General features: G+C 35.0%; 1 protein-coding gene across 2 annotated transcripts; it reads left to right on the forward strand.

The window, feature by feature from the left end:
* LOC110678758 lies at positions 1 to 12,069 on the forward strand. Of its 2 annotated transcripts, XM_021852058.1 has the most exons (10): positions 2 to 477; positions 630 to 923; positions 2,835 to 3,107; positions 3,180 to 3,449; positions 3,901 to 4,167; positions 4,240 to 4,509; positions 4,960 to 5,226; positions 5,298 to 5,567; positions 6,430 to 7,238; positions 11,662 to 12,069. In XM_021852058.1, exons 1-10 carry the CDS (start codon positions 432 to 434, stop codon positions 12,064 to 12,066), a joined length of 3,171 nt encoding a protein of 1,056 aa, XP_021707750.1. In that variant the 5' UTR covers positions 2 to 431; the 3' UTR covers positions 12,067 to 12,069. The 2 variants fall into 2 exon arrangements, with proteins under 2 accessions (XP_021707751.1, XP_021707750.1); XM_021852059.1 differs by lacking the exons at positions 2,835 to 3,107; positions 3,180 to 3,449 and having other exon boundaries at positions 1 to 477.
* Positions 12,070 to 16,085: the final 4,016 nt, after the last annotated feature.

Below are 16,085 nucleotides of genomic sequence, written 5' to 3' on the forward strand. Positions count from 1 at the left end.
TGTAAATAAATCGAGTTTATCTTGGCTTATTATTTCTCTTATTGCTCTTAATAGTATGTAGAAACACTCATTGAGATAAGATAAGTTTAAATGTAGAAAACCTAAATATAATAAAACGTCTTATATACAATTTCGCTTCACCGAAGTAACATTGTTATTTAAGACCTTTTGTTTTGTTCCGCTACTAAACGTCTGAAGTAAAGCACAAACACAATGAGAACGATTTGTTACTACGGTCATTTTGCTGATGAAACGTCTGAATTGTCAAAAGCAGCGGAACCGAGGAGATTTGCTACATTCGTGATTTGCCATGCGGCTCGGGAGTTTGTTTTTTTTAACATTAATAAACTAGAAAAGCTTTTCCGAAAATTCAAATCTTTACCCGGATCGAATCCTATTTGATTCATTGGCAACCGGCTTGCAAAAATCCAATGTTGGAAGAAAGTGAAACGCTGGCGATGTTCAGTTTATTTCTCGGTAAGTACAAGAAGACATCATGTGTAGGCATTTTCGTGGCTGGAGTATTTTCCCGTGCTATAAGTGGTTTGCATTCACTTCTATGGTTTGTGTTTTAAGCGCGTTTTTTTTGTTCTTGCTTCTGATGCTTGGACTTTCTTTTTTTGTTCCAGCTGCAGCAGAAACGCTTGAACAACAAGAAGCAATCTCTCCATCAACAAGACAGTTCGAGGAAGTTTGCATCGACAAACTACAAAGCGGCATATCTACCGCCTATGCTGAGTCGGGCAACCTGGACCCTCTGTCAACAACAACAACGAATGGCTTTGAACAAGTGTTTCTGCAACAAGCAAATGAAAATGTTAGCGTGGCTTGTGATATGACGGACCCACTTTTTGCTACTAATCTAAACGAGCGCAGCTTCCATAATCATCATGAACATCGCAGTGACGTTGGAAATCTGGCAGGTAATATTCACATATATTTCATCTTCTTCGTCTTCTTGGCATTTACGTCCCCACTGAGCCTGCTACTCAGTGTAGTGTTCTAAGGGCCGATTTCTTCACCCCCGCTTAGGTCCTAAACCTAGTTTAATCATTAGGGTAAACGTGGTTTACGTCTTAAGCGAAGGTAAAGAAATCGGCCCTAAGAGCACTTCCACAGTTATTAATTGAGAGCTTTCTTTGCCTTAATTGCCATTTTCGCATTCGTATATCGAGTGGCAGGTACGATGATACTCTAATGCCCAGGGCAGTCAAGGAAATTTCCATTACGAAAAGAGCTCAAAATTAAATTTTGTCACAAAACATGCGAGCTCAACCTACTAATGGTAGCTAAGCATGTTGCAAACAAACTTTTCTATGTAGAACACTTTGAGAAATGACGTTTAGATGTCGACCCGTTGACATTTATGAAAAAGTGCAATTTTTATGATCAATATAAAAAAAATATTTCCATTTCAGCAAAATTTGTGACACCCATTATTTTTATAATTTTTACAGATCCCTGGGGGTCCAAACTATCTGGGAAAAATCATTAATAATTTTGCCCAATACAGACTTCAAACCTCTAATTTCATGCTTTTGAGATTCAAGATTTAGAGTAGTAGATATGTGAATCATTTAATTTTTTTATTTGAGCCTCCATGCCATACATTGCAATGAAGAGGAATAAATAGGACCCATTAAACTAAACACAAAACAATACCCAATAATCTGAAAGCTTGAAACTGTCCACTAAACAATCAACCCAGTCTTAAAAACAATTCTATTTCAAAACTAGTACACTGTCAAATTTTCAACGGTTTGTAGGAACATAGGTTGGATATTGGAACACATTTGTATGACATTCAGAAAAAAAAAGAAAGTCACATTTCTGCCCACAGTAAATCGTAAACAACTTTCAAACGCATGGAATTAGAAGTTAGATGTCTTTGGAAAAGGTTTTCCTTACACAATTTTGCATATTTTCATAGGTTATTTACTTCTACATTTTATAGAGTTAATTTTGGTACCTTCTTTTGATGATTAAAAATAAAGATGTTCATAAAAATCATAATGTTCGAATATTTGAAAAAATATGCGCAATTTTTGTGCTAAACATACATTGAATGGTTTTGCCTTGATATTTTGGATTCCTAGAGATCTGAAAAAAATATTGAAATAATGAGTGTCTTGAAATTTGGCTGATCTAGAAACATTTTTCTGAAATTAGTCACAAAATTTGAACTTTTTTCATAAATCTTAACGGGAAAACCTTTATACGTCATTTCTCAGAGTCCTCTTCTTACAAATATCACAGAGCACCACAGTAACATTCTTAGCTAACATTTCCACAAAATAATATGATACAAAACATTTAAAGCCTAGTTTTCAGCTGAAAAGGAATTTCTTGGCCAATCTTGATGCGTGAGAAATTCTTGCACGGAATCTTTCAAGAAATCACTTTTTTCTGATCGCAAGTATGCAGTTGAAAATAAATTCCAGTTCAAAGTCGCCGTATAAAATTAGGCATTTGGAGTGAATTTAGTATTATACCTTTGCCAATATGGAACCCAACAGGTCTAAAAATCTCTGGCCATTTGAAATTAGGTGAAGATGAAACGAAGCCACACCTCAAATCTAGAGAAACAGATAGCTGTTCAAGCTAAAAACTTGATCGATTGATCAATTGCTGGTGTTGAACAATCGATCAAATTTTTTGCATGAATAGGTGTCTGATTATCTAGATTTGTGCTCATGTAGATTTGTGGTTTTGATTCGAATTTTCTTCATCTTAAATGCGCTAAATAGGATACGTCTCCCTACAATCGGATTATCTAAATTAAATTTTAATTTTAAATTGATTGAATCCTTAAAAAAATATTACTAATTTCGCAGGTGACCACTCAGCCTCAATTCGTCATAACGCTATCGAGAACCTTCCGGCAATACTATCAAACCAATACGTCGATAAAATATCGAAATCCATGAAACGGAACGCCAGGAGTGCTTCTACTTCTGAGTATTCAGCATACCGCAATCTTAGCTCATCCAACAACATCTCACAGAATCCCATAAGTAACACCACAGTTCCTGGTGTACTTTTGAATAATCGAGAGGAAATCTCAAAAAGTCCATCGTTCTTACATCTGGCTAAAGTTCAAACTAATGGTAATTTGAAAAGAAAAATCATAGTAATATTTTAGACCGAGTCAAACTTATTGTTTTATATTTTATTCTTAGCTTGCCGTGGAAACTCAAATCTCCAAAATCAGTCTGACGAACCGTGGAGTAGCCAGGCTCATCCACATGCTAATCGTGTGGCTTGCAAAGACGTTTCACATTCTTCCACAACTCATAAGCAAGTGCAGCTACCAAACCATTATGCCCAATACGGTGGACCATGGGAAAACCTAAGTAACCCAGGTGCTAATCGCGTTGCGCTAGCAGACATTTCAAATCACTCCACAACTTACAAGAGAGGACGACTTCTGTCGGCAAGGGATATTTGTGGTAAGTTTTATTATTGTGTACTTTCTGCTTCTTCTTTCATGCTTTCTGTTAAAAATAAGACTTATTTATTGCGTAATATTTTGAATGCTATAAAGTATACTGATACTTATTGTTTTCTAACAAAGTGAAATAAGGTGAAGATGAAACGAAGCCACACCTCAAAATTTTTGATTTAATCTTCAAGAGCACAAATCTAGAGAAACAAACAGTCGTTCAAGCTAAAAACTTGATCGTTTGATCACTCGCTGGTGTTGAATAATCGATCATGTTTTTAGCATGGATAGGTGTCTGATTATCTAGATTTGTGCTCATGTAGATTTGTGGTTTAGATTCGATTTTTCTTCACCTTGAATGCACTAAATAGTATACCTCTCCCTACAATCGGATTATCTAAATTAAATCTTAATTTTAAATCGATTAAATCCTAAAAAAAATACTAATTATTTCGTAGGTGACCACTCAGCCTCAATTCGTCATAACGCTATCGACAAGCTTCCGGCAATACTATCAATCCGATACGTCGAGAAATCGAAATCCACGAAACGGCACGCCAGGAGTGCTTCAACTTCTGAGTATTCAGCATATCGCAATCTTAGCTCATTCAACAACATCTCACAGAATCGCATAAGTAACACCACAGTTCCTGGTGTACTTTTGAATAATCAAAAGGAAATATCAAAAAGGCCATCGTTCTGTCTGGATAATGTTCAAACTAATGGTAATTTGGAAAAAAAAATCATAGTAATATTTTAGACCGAGTCAAACTAATTGTTTTATATTTTATTCTTAGCTTGCCGTGGAAACTCAAATCTCCAAAATCAGTCTGACGAACCGTGGAGTAGCCAGCCTCATCCACATGCTAATCGTGTGGCTTGCAAAGACGTTTCACATTCTTCCACAACTCATAAGCAAGTGCAGCTACCAAACCATTATGCCCAATACGGTGGACCATGGGAAAACCTAAGTAACCCAGGTGCTAATCGCGTTGCTCTAGCAGACATTTCAAATCACTCCACAACTTACAAGAGAGGACGACTTCTATCAGCAAGGGATATTTGTGGTAAGTTTTATTATTGTGTACTTTCTGCTTCTTCTTTCATGCTTTCTGTTAAAAATAAGACTTATTTATTGCGTAATATTTTGAATGCTATAAAGTATACTGATACTTATTGTTTTCCAACAAAGTGAAATAAGGTGAAGATGAAACGAAGCCACACCTCAATTTTTTTGATTTAATCTTCAAGAGCACAAATCTAGAGAAACAGACAGTCGTTCAAGCTAAAAACTTGATCGTTTGATCACTCGCTGGTGTTGAATAATCGATCATGTTTTTAGCATGGATAGGTGTCTGATTATCTAGATTTGTGCTCATGTAGATTTGTGGTTTAGATTCGATTTTTCTTCACCTTGAATGCGCTAAAAAGGATACCTCTTCCTACAATCGGATTATCTAAATTAAATCTTAATTTTAAATCGATTAAATCCTAAAAAAATACTAATTATTTCGTAGGTGACCACTCAGCCTCAATTCGTCATAACGCTAACGACAAGCTTCCGGCAATACTATCAAACCGATACGTCGAGAAATCGGAATCCACGAAACGGCACGCCAGGAGTGCTTCAACTTCTGAGTATTCAGCATATCGTAATCTTAGCTCATTCAACAACATCTCACAGAATCGCATAAGTAACACCACAGTTCCTGGTGTACTTTTGAATAATCAAAAGGAAATATCAAAAAGGCCATCGTTCTGTCTGGATAATGTTCAAACTAATGGTAATTTGTAAAAAAAATCATAGTAATATTTTAGACCGAGTCAAACTTATTGTTTTATATTTTATTCTTAGCTTGCCGTGGAAACTCAAATCACCAAAATCAGTCTGACGAACCGTGGAGTAGCCAGCCTCATCCACATGCTAATCGTGTGGCTTGCAAAGACGTTTCACATTCTTCCACAACTCATAAGCAAGTGCAGCTACCAAACCATTATGCCCAATACGGTGGACCATGGGAAAACCTAAGTAACCCAGGTGCTAATCGCGTTGCTCTAGCAGACATTTCAAATCACTCCACAACTTACAAGAGAGGACGACTTCTGTCAGAAAGGGATATTTGTGGTAAGTTTTATTAGTTTGTACTTTTTCTGTTAAAAATAAGACTTATTTATTGCGTAATATTTTGAATGCCATAAAGTATACTGACACTTATTGTTTTGTAACTGTAACGTATTAAACTTTAACTAATATTGCTTTATGAGTTTGAAATGCAAATGCAAATATCAAATGCGGGAACACCAGACGCGGTAAGACGAAGTCCCTATATTCCTTTGGTTATTTTGTTTTACTGCATTTGTAGCTCAGTTAGACTGGATTTGCACGCCAAACGCAAAAACCAATAATAACGAAACTTCGAATAGTTTGCAATCATTTTTGTTAGCTTCTCTTGTTCGCTTCACGACATATCTTTTACTGTAAAAAGTAGTATATGCGTACATGTTAAATTATATATAAAGGTTTTACAATAATTTTGCTTACGAACAAATCTTATTTCGCTCACGAATTGTTCAGTATTATAAGAAGTTTCAATGGATTGGAAAAATTTACCAGAATAATTAATATAAATATTATGAAACCTTAATTGAAAACTGCCAAAATTATAGGATTTTCATGATAAACGACAAATTTTTATATTTATGTTAATATTTCGAGTATTGACGAATATTGTTACTGTTTTTTTTATTGTAGCTGCTATTTTAAGCATCCTCTAACAGATCAAAATGACACTAGACATTAAAACACTGGTTTTGAGGTCAAATCTGAGGTGGCTCATATTGCCCCTTGCCATTGTCCCTATGTCCAAGATGAATCAGCATCAGGCTGAAAGTCTCGTTAATTATAGAATCAATAAATACATCTATTAGTTGAAATAATTCATATAGAGATTTAATTCGTCTTCTTTGAAATAATTGCATTTTTTTAGATCGTTCGCTGAATGGTATGATCGTCGATGAGTATCCATCCTTCCAGCGTGTCCAAGCTTCAACTCCAATATCTTATGCCTCTTTTGCTCTGAACCTCTCGTTGGATGAAAATTCTACCACTGATGCACCGTTAGATTTGGTTGTCGTCAAACCAACTACAACGATTTCTACTGATCAGATTGGATCACCGATGGTGCTTGACCTTCGAAAGAAAAATATTGCAATAGACTACAAATCACCAACAACAACTCGATTGATGCCTGAAAAACTCTCGCTGCCTAAAGGACACTCCAAGTTGACATCGAATGCTATTTCTGACTCGTTGGGCGAACCGATTCTTAACGATGAACAAATGGATGCAGTTGACTCTGGAGACTACACAGATGATGACTTAGATCCAGAATGGATGCCAGATGGAGACGCTACTCTTCTAAATGAATTGTCCATATACGAATATTTCGAAAAATACAAAAATGAAAATTTATCCGACAACGATACCGATGTTGAAAATATCGATATAAACGTTGAAGTCGATTCAGGCGAACCACAGCCGAATAAGAAGAAAGCTGATTCCCGGAGAAAAAACCAAAAGCTGAAAGAAAAAGGACTTTCTTACAAGAGAGCTGATGGCACCATCGTCCCTGCACGTCGAGTTCAATCAGCATGTAATTGCAAAATGCGCTGTAGTGAAAAGTTTTCTGAGCCTGTCCGAAAAGAATTGCTATTGAAACTTTTGGAATTGAAGCAATCCGGGCAAAACCAATTCCTGTCTAGTCATATGAGCGTCATCAACAAACTTCGTCCAAAGGTAAGAATGCGTGGTAATTACAAACTATAGTTTTATCTATTATTAACAGTCAAGCAGTGATTCCCATAGTGAGCGTTCTGGACCGGTATAATTAAAAAAAAACATGTCAAATTGTCCTATAATAAAAAATAATCGCATTTCATTCTCACACATTTTCGGACCATGTAACATAAAAACGAACAATTTTTCGATAAGCTTTACATTTTTCTCTCGGAAGGATATTTCCTTAGAACTATATTAGGTTCTTAATCTGACCTTGGTTGAATCATCAAGAATCGGTTGAGAATTGACAAAGTTATTGCAAATTTAAGAAAAAAAATGATATTTTTTTATGTTGATACTTTAAAGGTTAATACACAGACAAAGTGTGTGATTCAAGGCAGTGGAGGGTGAAAATGTGGGAAATTGAATTTTGGAGGCGAAAACGCTAGAAAGGTGGCGAACGTCGGAGAAGCAACCTATAACATTTTGAGTGACACTCACTATAATGGGATATTTTACTCTAATAATCGGAAGAATATTGATTAATTTTACACAAAGGCTTTTTACATCAAACAATTGCATATGTATGAACAAAAATTATTGATTTTTTTTATACAGCGTTTTTTTTATCAATTTCGTATTTATGGCTAGAACTTTGAGGATTTGTAACTCTTATAATTATGAATAGTTTTCGATATGTATTTCATAAATTGAATTTAAGTGCGTAGCAATTAGGCAAATTAAGAGGCGAATCAATCAAGAAATAATAATATTGCTTCAATACTGTAAAAAAGGTGTCCTTTAAGAATGAGGCTACTTTAGACACTTTTAATCCGTAATGGTCTGAGTGAAAGTAAAAAAAAACAACCCTCACCACTCAGCGAATACTCAACGGATTCAAATATATTTTTTACGGTATACTGGCCCACATATCTAGTTTAGAATAGAAGTGGGTACCTGATCAAGTCAGGTAAAAAAGGCGATTTTTGGAACCGGCCAAGTTATCTTTATCTATTTTCAATGGCATTCATTTTAATTTGCATTAATTATTAGGATCTGATATTCAACATTATAAATAAATAGTTTTGCAAGAGTGTACCGGATGCGACCACGCGGACTTAATGCCGTGAAGAACCAGCTCTAGATTTGTTGTATACTGAACCGTTTAAATTCTCTAAAAGTAGAGATCGAACATAATAGTTCACTAAAATGCGTTCCTAAACTTGCCACAGATTTTAAAATACAAATTGTCCACTTTATCATAAATTTGAGGCATCTCGGGGACACGAAAATGGTCATTTATAGGATCAATCAAATGCAGGAGATATGTTTATCCAATTTAATTGTTTAAGGTTTACGATGATTGGTTTTGCTTAAAACTCCTAGATATAGTAGTCACATTAACATTTAACATGACGGTTAGACAGTTTTGTGTACTCCCAACAACTTACCACGATTTGTGGTAAAGTAAAAATGGCCGTAGTAGGCCCCAGTATCTAAAAAAACCTCGTTATTGAAAAACATTTTTTTTATTTATGTTCGTCATTTGAACATTGAAACACAAAATTTGTCTTTTTTTTTGTCAATTAGCGGAATATACGGAATTTATGAAAATTTATGAATGCCCATTCATCTTAATTTACAAAATTAAGAAGCGACAGGATTATTAATTGTAAAAAGTGGGCATTGAGGAAATAGACTGCTTTCCATACAAATCTAACAAAAACCTCAAAGCCGTTTAAGCTGAAAATTTTAAAAATGTTCAGCTATCTGGTTCTCTAATTCATATCAGGAAGGAGGGAGTCTATTCCAAAAAATATTGGCCTTCAAAGAGGCGAAACTCAAAAAAGTTTGGAAAGCCATTGGACTGGAAAACATTTTTTAAAACTGGATTTCTTATATCCGAAATCCGCAGGGCGTCAAAATCATTGGCGTAGCTAGGATTTTTATTTGGAGGCTCTTAGGCTAGGGAGCCTAGTAAGTTCTGGTTTTACATAAATAATGTCGGTAGCAATAATCACGACTAAGTTTGCATATTGATTTCATTTGTTAGTAATTTTGTCTCATATCGCTGCACACCAATGATATTTGTAAATTTCAATTTTCACAACCATTTCATTCTTTGTCTAATCTAGTAATAAAAACCATTCCAGAATTGTTCCAAAGAATTCGAAAGGAATATCCCTTGTGATTTTTTCACGAACTTTTCAAATATTCAATCAGGGATGGTACACAAATTATGTCACGTTAAATTTCAACTTATTCGAACCCTCCCTCCCCCTTTGTCACGTTTTTTGTATGAGTCCTCCGAAAATTTTGTACGGCTGGTCACGTTTGGCTTGACCACCTCCCTCCCCCCTTAGAGCGTGACATAATTTGTACACGACCCATATATTTTTGAGAAATTCCTCTGAGAGTTCTCATGGGGATTTCTTCATGATTTTTTTCCGCACTTTTTAAGCGCTTTCTTCGAGAACTCCTATAACAATTTTCACTGAGTTCATCCTGGGATTTCCACGGAACATCATTCCCGGGATTAGTTGTTATTGTTTAACAGATTTTTCTTGAAGTTTCGCTTAATGATTTTGCCAGAAAATCTCTCAAAGAAACATTATCAAATTGCTTAAAAAATCGCCTAAAGAATCTCCTAAAGAATACTCTAGAAATTCTTTTGAATATTTCTCCTGGAATACCCTCGACACAGTTATTACATATATGTTTTATATAAATTTCAATTGTTAGTTTTAAATATCATCCAGTTGTTCATTATTCATTTGTTTAGGATTTTCTGGAATTACTGAGGATTTTTTTTTTTTCAAAAAAGTTCTATGAGTTTCAGTACAATTATCTTCAAGATCACCAACCAAGGACTCTTTCCACAAATTCTAATTTTGCCTTTGACGTTCTTCCTAATGTTTTGCTTTAGATTCCTTCAACAAATCTTTCAAAAAATCTCTCGGAAATTGTTCCAGGTTTGATTGAAAAAAGCTTTGCAAACATTATCCAGTACTTCCTGCAAAAACATTAGATGATTCCTCTAGATGTTGCTCTCAGGACTCCTCTTAACATTTCTCAAGATTTTCATAAGCAATCAGACAGGATTCAATTGGGATCTGAGTATAATCTGAGCGATTTCTCAGAGAAGTTCTCCGCAAATTTATCTGTATATTTTAAAAGAAAATTCTCTGAGTGTTTCTTTAGATTTATCTAAAAATTAAACTGGTTTTGTAGCATTCCTTCAAAACTCTTTCTTAAAATAATTTCAAATTTGCTGGAAAACGCCTTCCCTTCTTAAGAAAATTCTAATTAATTCAAACATTTCTAGCGGAATTCGTTTAAGTGTTTTTTTTTACGTAAAATATTGCCAAGCAATTTATTCTGGGTTTTCTTAAGAGAACTATATTATTGTATCCCATGGTATGTCGTCCTTTTTTTCAAAACATATACCAAAGATTCAAATACAGAGATTTTTTCTTTAAACAGCAATATAAACTGAAAGTATTGGTATCTTACAAAATGATGGAAAACGTAACAACAAAAGATACTTGATTTTTTATAATGTTTTGTGTAGAGGTGAATGATTACATGATAATTAACACCTCTCTTATAAATACACTAAAATTCTAAACTAAGTTCCATCAGAATCTTGTTTAGAAATTATCCTTGAAATTTTAACTACGTACTGCGATCAAATAAAAATGCTTTTCTTGAGCATTTCTCGCAAGAAATTTCCCACGCATCGAGATAGGCGATTACTTTTCTGTTGATGTTCATACTTCCCATGATAAGTGGTGATTCAACTTTTGTTCATTTCAATGCATAAAGCTAAACATTGACCTAAGTTTGTGTTTAAAGAGCATCTTATCAGCTCCTTATAATGCAAAATTTTTATTCAGCTGCCATTACCATTAGTAAACAATAATTGAACATGCATGCTTATTTGTGGCTCAGAATTGTTAGTTGGGTCGTTGCTAAGGGCAACCCAAAACTACTGTAGAAAAATGTTATATTTTCCGCACTTACTGCCTTCAATGGCACTCTGATTTAGAAAATTCTTGTACCCAACATAGGCTACTTGATGAGATTCGCGATTTAAAACTACTGTAGTGAGAGAAGCTACGCGATTTTCGCAAAATTCAAGCGTACAACTATTACCATTCCCAGCCCTGCTCCTGACAAATTCTTCACAAAGTGAAACTTTGGTATCATGACGGGAAAATTAGATTTTTTTCAGTTTTGGTTCCAAAAAAATATCCGATGTATGAAAGCATTTGTGCCATTGAATGGGTGATAGATTCTAAATAATAGAATAAATTTCTGATTCGCTGTTAATCTCAGCCAAATATTTGCCATAATGTAATGATAGCTTACAGTCGTAAATGTAAAAGTTGTGTTGAAATATTATTAATGATCATTATCTTATATATCTGTTTATTTAAAGGTTCTTATTTCACGTCGTACTTGGTCTCGGATCTACATGCTTCCTGGTGTTGGAGGTAAAGTCAAAGTGTGCAAACATATGTTTATGTCCACGTTCGACATCAAAGAGAGGAAAATTCGTGTGCTGGCAGATAAGCTACTTTTGGGTGGTGGCATTGCTAATGATGACAAGCGCATGAACAATCACTCGCAAAAACAATTAAGTCCGGAACACGCTGAATATATAATCAAACATATTAAGTCGTTTCCTGCCGAGGAAAGTCACTATGGACGTGAAAAATCATCTTGCCTGTATCTGTCATCGGATTTGACCATTCTTCGAATGTACGAACTGTACCAGGATCAGTGCGGCGAGGATAACTTAATTCCAGCGCATATAGGATTGCTTTTAATTCCCAAAACATAAAATTTAGAAAACCCAAGATAGATACATGCAACACGTGTGACATGTTGAAGGTCGAATTAAAAGTTGAAAAAGATCCAGTAAAGCGAGATGAAATATTAGCAAAGAGAGTATCACATCAGGCAGAAGCTGAAGCAATGTACGCCGAAAAAAAATTGGACAGACAGCGGGCAAATGATAATATTTCCGTGCGAACAATATCATTTGATTTACAAAAGCAGTTAGCCACTCCACACCTGACATGTGGCCGTGCTTTTTACAGCCGTCAACTGTACACGTACAACTTAACAATTTTTGAGACACAAACGGATGCAAATATCCCAATATGTTACATTTGGGATGAAACTAGAGGAAAACGAGGATCAAGAGAAATTGGATCGTGCTTATGGAATTATTTGAAAGCACTACCCTCTTATGTCCAAGAAGTTGTTATGTACAGTGACCGTTGCGCCGGCCAAAACAACAACCGGAATATATTATTCATCATGGCTTATGTCATAGAAATGTTTGCGGCTGATGGACGAAATTTTGTGCTAAGTCACAAATTCATGACAAGCGGCCACAGCCATATGGAGTGTGACACAATTCACGCTGCCATAGAACGGGCCAAGAAGAAAACGACAATAAACATTGAGATACCTCCAGATTGGGCAATGTTTATTGCATCAATCAAACGCACGCCTCCAATCATTGTTAAAGAAATGGAACAAAAGGAGCTCATAAACTGGCTTAGTCTAAGCCAAAGATATATATTACCAAAAACTACCACAAATAATGAACCATTTAAGTTCAAAGCATCCCGGATTTTTTCATGCTCCACCCAAACCCTCGGAATAGTGACATTTAAAAATGACGTTGGGGATGAACAACCCAAACAAATTTGTCTTCTATCAGCAAAATCCGTCCCACTAAACCAAATAAAATTGATGCCTATTTCAACAGTACCGATCCCTTTGCCAACAGAGAAAGTAGAAGATCTTCGTCGGTTATTGCCATATGTAACAAAAAAATGGTATTACGAAGCTTTCTTAAAAAGTATGAATCCACCTGGCCGAGGCAGAAAACCAAAGGTTACTAGTGGCGTAGGATTCGATGATGATATGGATGTTATCGAGGAAGATTAAAGATGTAGTAGATGTATATTGAAGGGGCCATCAGTGTACAAGGTCAAGGAACCAACAAAGCGGAAGAGAAAACTACTTTTAGTCCTGATGTTGCACAGCTTACGTAGTCAAAATTAGTTACAGGAAAAATGTTATTGAAGGTTGATTTACAAGAAATGTTATAATCTAAAAATGTTGCCAAGACTTGCATCCCAGAAGATATTTTGTAGAGCAAAATACGGAAATAAAACGAATAATAAAAACAATTCACTGAATCGAAGTTTATTTTATTGATTCATTTTCTACATGAAAATCCAAAAAACATTTTTGCTATTAAGGTGAAGATGAATCGAATCCAATCCTTAAATTTTCAAAAGCACAGATCCGATTATTTGTTTAAGCTGAAAACTTAATCAATCAGTTACTCGTTGGTGACCAATTGATTAACTTTTCAGCTTAAACAGATGTTCGGTTCTCCAGATTTGTACTCTTGAAAGTTTGAGTTTTGGCTTCGATTTATCTTAATATGAAACGTCTTAGAGTACAAAAATCTCTTAGAACGTCTTTTTTGTCATTATTCTTAGAATACTTAAATCTCTTAGAACGGAACTCGATCCAGACCTCTCCTTAACTCGCTCTCAACTTAGAATCGTTCTTGATATTTGGAATACAATAGGGGTATGAGTTCAATCCCGTTATCCACTCAACTGTGTGCGAACTGTTCAACAAAGACTTGATCATTTCAAAACGATATTGTACAACATCTAAGCCCTACAAATCTTGACTTGTTCATTATGCACCACTGGGGTGCTAACTTGGCTCCACCTACAATCTTCTGTTAGGGATAAGACATGTTTCGCTAAATGTGCGATACTACAACGATAACTTTTTTACCATTTCATTTAATAGTACGTAATAATTAAATTTATTATAATAAGTATACGATAAAAAATACTGCAATTCGTGAGAAAATGCTGAATATGCGCAGTATGTACAGCCTACCCTTAGCCATCAAAAATATGGAATCGTTTTGAAATAATGAATATTGTAGAACTTTCAATTTTGGCATCTTCCAAACTTCCCATAAAGCATATCAGTCCAATATGAAAAAAGAAGGTATTGAGAAAAAGCACTCAAAGTTTGAATTTTGTCTTCTCATACAACATTCAAATTCATTTAGCATCAACGCACAGATAACACATTTTGCAACTATTGATCAGCAAAATATATAAATTTGAACACAATGCACATTTTGCAGATGCTTATAGAGTTGAAAGATCATATAGAAACTTTTATGCCTTTATTTTACAATATCGGACCAACTATATATTTTTCTACAACAAAGTGTGTCAAAGTTTATATGCGTCGAAAAGTATATATCAAAATGCTCGCTAAATGTTGAACACGCCATAAGGAGTGTTCGAAAATAGACGAGATTTTTAAACGTTCAACAATAGGCCAATTACCCTAAATGAGTCCCAGCTGGAACAGAGCCAGTTCCCATGATCACTTCCCAGTTATTTACTGAGTTTTTCACTAAATGTCACATAATAGACAAATTGTAATTTTATTGTCATTGTCACTTAAACTTATTGGTAAGAACCATTATTCAAGTAAATTTTATGCATTTGCGTATTGTTTAGCATTTACCGTTGTGGCTATTTGTGTCCCCTGATTATGTTATAATATCAATCTCAATTCACCTTTCAAAGGCACTTCATTATTCACGTAATCCCCCTATGTTTTGTATAAATCATTTAGACGACCAATGTACATTTTTGAATGGAACATATTTACTGTTAAATCAGACGTTTAGATTGTTGCCCGTTTTCATACGTCTGAAATGTCAAAACCCGAAGCAAAACATAATTTGTACATCGGTCCTTGACTTCACTGGTTTTCTGTTGTTTCACTGACTACATCATGTGAGTGCTAAATACTTATAACCAAAGATCTCAGCTTATACATGCTTAACATTTAGGCAAATATTTTATATTTGATTGCAACTGCAGTTAGGAGCACAGTTTACGTGACCACTACAGGGTATGTATTCATAATATATAGTGCACGGATTGGCCACAGTAGTGTCCTAGAGTAGATATATTATACCAGGACTTCTTCGCAAAGTTTGGTTCCATTGTAGGGGTTTGGAAATATTACTGTTGCTGACAGTTAATGTTTTTGGTGTGAACAAAACAATGAAATTTGGAATGCAGCTTTAAACTTCTGACGAACCCCAATATCGTAGTCACCCAATAATATTGTGTAAGGTGTTTTTCATAAGTTGGCGGCAAACGCATCCTCATTTCCTAGGAAAATCAGCAAGAGTCTACTTCACAAAACATCTGAAGGAGAAATATTATTTGATAACGATCAGTCAGTCTGAGATGTGCGTGGGGGGCACTCTCTGCAAAACCCCCTACGCAGTTATTGTAATAATGTCCATGGGCATTAAGCATTGTGCATAGGGTGTACTAAGACAAAATGACCAAAGTGACATTTATTTGCCTTTGAACGTCCTATGTTGAATGTCCAATGTACATCATAGTTGATTAAAAGGTCCTATGTGATGTTTTTGGTGTTTTAACCTATATATTCCAATTGAAATGTCGTGAATGTTATTTCTTATGATAACTCAAATTGTGTACTTGCCAACAACGCTTAAAAAGTTTTAAATTTAGTCTACAGTTTAAAACACTTTTAAAATAAAGTTTGCAATTCTTTCACAGCGTTTTTCTCGCAATGTTCAATATGATACATAGGTCCTTTTGAAAAGTTACGCGAGAAATAAGTCAAGAAAGTGATTGTTTTAATTTTTGCCGGATTCATAAGTCCTTTTGAAAAGTTTGCGAGAGAATATCGTATTTTTTTTTACTGTGCCATGGTGGGTAGAACTTGCGATGTGTGCGTGTTTGGCAC

This window comes from Aedes aegypti, chromosome 3 (assembly GCF_002204515.2).
Source record: "Aedes aegypti strain LVP_AGWG chromosome 3, AaegL5.0 Primary Assembly, whole genome shotgun sequence".
Taxonomy (NCBI): domain Eukaryota; kingdom Metazoa; phylum Arthropoda; class Insecta; order Diptera; family Culicidae; genus Aedes; species Aedes aegypti.